Source organism: Mandrillus leucophaeus, unplaced genomic scaffold, assembly GCF_000951045.1.
Source record: "Mandrillus leucophaeus isolate KB7577 unplaced genomic scaffold, Mleu.le_1.0 Scaffold185, whole genome shotgun sequence".
In the NCBI taxonomy this organism is placed as follows: domain Eukaryota; kingdom Metazoa; phylum Chordata; class Mammalia; order Primates; family Cercopithecidae; genus Mandrillus; species Mandrillus leucophaeus.
In genome coordinates, this window is record NW_012101865.1 from 956,235 (window position 1) to 960,366 (window position 4,132).

The 4,132-nt window shown below is 49.5% G+C and overlaps 1 protein-coding gene across 1 annotated transcript in view; it reads right to left on the minus strand.

Moving 5' to 3' along the window:
• The window catches only part of IL22RA1 (interleukin 22 receptor, alpha 1), a 28,028-nt gene that overhangs the window by 8,489 nt on the left and 15,407 nt on the right, over positions 1-4,132 (minus strand). Inside the window, exon 6 of the mRNA XM_011977863.1 lies at positions 1,427-1,548. Within this exon, the coding sequence (XP_011833253.1) occupies positions 1,427-1,548 (122 nt within the window). The remainder of the gene's footprint in view (positions 1-1,426; positions 1,549-4,132) is intronic.

The following is a 4,132-nucleotide window of genomic DNA, read 5'->3' on the forward strand; positions in this document are numbered from 1 at the left end:
CAAGGCAGGCAGATCTTGAGGTCAGGAGATCGATACCAGCCTGGCCAACATGGTGTTTTGTATTTTGTAAAAATACAAAAATTAGCCAGGCATAGTGGTGCACACCTGTAGTCCCAGTTACTCGGGAGGCTGAGGTAGGAGAACTGCTTGAACCCAGGAGGTGGAGGTTGCAGTGAACCGAGATCATGCCACTGTACTGCAGCCTGGCGACAGAGCAAGACTGTCTCAATAAATAAATAAATAAATAAATAAATAAACCTCCATATGTTGATTTGCCCCAAGAATCATGTGTTGTTGCTTCAAGAACTCGAGTCTAGGAAAAACTAAAGCTAGATGCACACCATGCCTAGGACCTGGCAGTCTCACTCCTTGGCATTTAATCAAGAGAACTGAAAATGGATGTGCACAAAATAGCCTTGTTCCAGAATCATCCCAGCAGCTTTATTATGAGTCTCCAACTGGAAACAGCCCAGGCGTCATCAGCAGGAGAAGGGATAAACAAACTGTGGTGTGGGCTGATCATAGAGTACTATACAGCAAGGAAAAAGGACAAACACTGACACACATTTCATGTTGAGTGAGGGAAGCCAGACCCCAAAAGGGACATGCTGTATGATTCACTTTACATAAAATTCAAAAGCAGGCAGCCGGGTGTGGTGATCCACACCTGTAATCCCAGCAATTGGGAGGCTAAGGTGGGAGGATCACTTGAGCTCAGGAGTTTGAAACCAGCCTGGATAACATGGTGAAACCCTGTCTCTACTAAAAATACAAAAATTAGCCAGGTGTGGTGGCGCGTGCCTGTAATCCCAGCTACTTGGGAGGCTGAGGCAGGAGAATCACTTGAACTCGGGAGGCAGAGGCTGTGGTGAGACGAGATCATGCCACTGCACTCCAGCCTGGGTGACAGAGTGAGACTCCATCTCAAAAGAAAAAAAAAATCTGTTTAAAAAACAGAATATTTGAAAATTGGGAGATTTCACAACATAATCTGAAACTCTGGCTTCTCTTGAAAAACATGAAGATCAGGCAGTGCTGGGCCTGCATTCCCACGTGGTGGTGCCTGGCTGCCCACTTAGACAGGGCATGAGTGCCATGGCTTTCCTGGTACCCACCATTCCTCCCTCGTTGCCTTGCTGCTCACTCAGGTCCCACACTACCCTCCTGGTGCTAGACACTTCCAAGCCATATGGGTTTTTTATTCCGTGTCCACTATTCCTGATCACCTGCTCCTCTTTGATGCATCCTGAGACCCACTGGGCCACACATCTGTTGACTTTAGGAGGGACTGTGAGCTCCACGAAGGGAGAGAGCAGGCCCATCTCCCACTTTGTCTGTGGATGCCTGCATTTTGGGGAGAACTGGGGACCTCAGAGCCCAGGCCCTCCCCTGGACCTCTCCCTCCTGCCCCAGGGGGATGGCTCACCAGAGAGTTGGGAGGTGCAGGCGGCTTGGTGACATATCTGTAGCTCAGGTAGCAGAGCACTGCGACGAGGAAGCCCATGGAGAACAGGAAGGCTCCGGAGAAGGAGTAGGTCCACGTCCGGTCTGGGAAACCAAAGAGGCCAGAGAAGGAAGCGTGAGGCTGGGCTCTGCCGGGGCCCGGTTGGGTGCGGCCCCACATGTGGATGCTGCAAATCCTCTCTTACTGGGCTGGCGAAGCCTCTCTTACCCTCAGAATGCAAGATCACAAATGGAAGTCCATATACTGTACATCTAAATAGTCAGAATTTACAAATTATATTTTCACACTGTTAAATAAAATGTTCTATGTTTCCACATTGACAAAAAGACTTTTCACAACCACCTGGGATGCCATGTTTTAATTCAGAGTTCTTGGACTTCTCTAGGTACTGTGCTGCAGTGGGGAGGAACAGGGAAAGCCCGCAGCGCACTGCAGGCACCCAGCCCAGCCCAGCTCAGCCCAGCTCCATCCCACACTGCCAGGCCCCTCACGCACATGTGTATAGATGCCCCAGCCCTCATGGTCGAGCTCATCCATGACCTCCACAAATAGCCACCTGTTGGTCATCCTTTGGGCCAAGGGTCTGCACTACGTGTCAGCAGTGTCTGCCCTCATGAGGAAGGACCCCCAAAGGAGGACTGCCTAGACAGATCACAGGCTCCAGGCCATATGTACAGAGCGTCTCAGGGTCCCAGGTACTCACAATGTGATCTAGAAAGGCGGTCACAGGATCCAGATGGACCTGTCCCCTTTGTTGTACGGAGTCTTCATCTTGCAAGGAAGGGAATGGCCAGGGCAGGACCAGAGAAGGCCTTCTAAAGTGCTGGGTACAGGGAAGGGCCCCTCTTGCTTGAGTCTAAGGGCAGTCCTGCCTCCCTCGTACGGTAGAGGCAGAAGGAGGGGAGAAGTGAAAACAGGGAGGCCTGTCCTCTCCACCTCCCTACCAAGGTAAGGGGCTGGACATCAGGGAAGATCTTGGTCAAGAAGGGAGCCTGGGAAGGCACTGTCCTGTCTAAAATGGAGGGGAGAGGGATGACTAGGGCTCTAGTACCTGAGCCTCTCCCTGTGTTCCAGCATCCTTGGGATGGGTGCAGCCGGTTCCAGGCAGGACACACTTCCTGTCACCAGTCCAAATGGGACTTGTGAAGGGCTTAGGGAGGAAGAGGTTGTTGGAGTTTTTGGTAAAACTGACAGTTTGCAACAGAGGGAAGGTGACTCGGAGAGTCAAGACCCCTGCAGTCCAGGGGCCTGCTAATCACCCTTCCTCTCGTCCTGGCCCCTGTGAGGCCTCAGCTTGGAGAGTTAATCAATAGCTCCAGTGATCTCGGTGATCACTGTAAACCCCGGGAACTGCTGGAGCCTCTACTTCTAGCCCACTCCTCGATCCTCCCCTAGCCTACGAGCTTGGGCCTCTCTGGGTCAGCTTCCCACTTCAGTGAGACCCTGTCTCCTGTCACATGTTACCCCCATCCCTACTCCAGGAAAAAGACACGACCCGAATGTCCATAACATTCCAGGACAGGATAGGGACATGGAACGGTCTCTGGCTTGACATATTTCCATTTCACACTGTATGTATTTGATACATTGCCATTTCACCCATAGGGAGGCTGGATGGAAAAATAAAAACACCACCAGCCTGAGAGTAAGGAATACAGAGTGTTGGAGGCCTGGCTTTGCCACAGATATGCTGAGCATCCTTCCTGCTGCACAACCCTCTCTGGTTTACCCTTTAATAACAACAGTAGCCAGCGGTGGTTGAACTCCTACTACGGGCCATGATCTATATGACCGTGTAGAGCTGGGTGCTCTACCTATGTTATCTCACTGCATCATCAAAACACAACACAGAGGGATAGGGATGCTCCCTTCCTACGGATAACAAAGTTGAGTCCCAGAGAGGTTAAGTGACCTGACCAAGGTCACAGAGCTACTCAGTGGAATTACATGTGTAACTCTAAAACTCATCCTCCCTGCCACTCTGCAAGGAAGCCTCAGTTTCCTCATCTGTAAGATTAGGATATAAGGTGAGATGGCCGTTAGAGCCTTTTCCATCATCAAGATGCTGGGACAATGCTCTGTGACACTCCCTGTTTATCTACAGAGAGGTAGGTAAAAGGGATTCTGGGGGTAACGCAGACGTCAGGATACACGGTCAAGGGCAGGATGCATCACTCTGAAATGGAAGTAGGAGGACGAAGTGTGCAGTACAGGGAGCCCACTGTAAACAAAATTGCAAAGTGGTGGGTAGAGCCCAGCCTTCAGAAGCAGATGAATCAACCAGGTTACTCGAGCAGCTGTGTGGTCATGGGCAAGTTGCTTAACCTCTCTGAGCCAGAGTTCCTCCTCTGTAAAATGAGGATGATGCTACCCAACTTGCAGGATTGTTCTAAAGATTAAATAATATACGTTACATGTGATAACGAAGATTAAATAATATATGTAAAGCATTTGGCACAACTATTTGCTTGGCAATATAGTAGAATCTAATAAATGTAGGAATTGTTTTAAATATATTTTTAAGAATAAGGTGCCTTCTATATGTTAGCAAGAAGTAGCCACCAAGAAGTGTGATTTATATAAAAGTACTACAGTCTTAGGAAAAACAAAATGGTACCCCATTATGAGCAAGACCATGTAAGGACAAGGCAACAGAAGGCTGTTGTG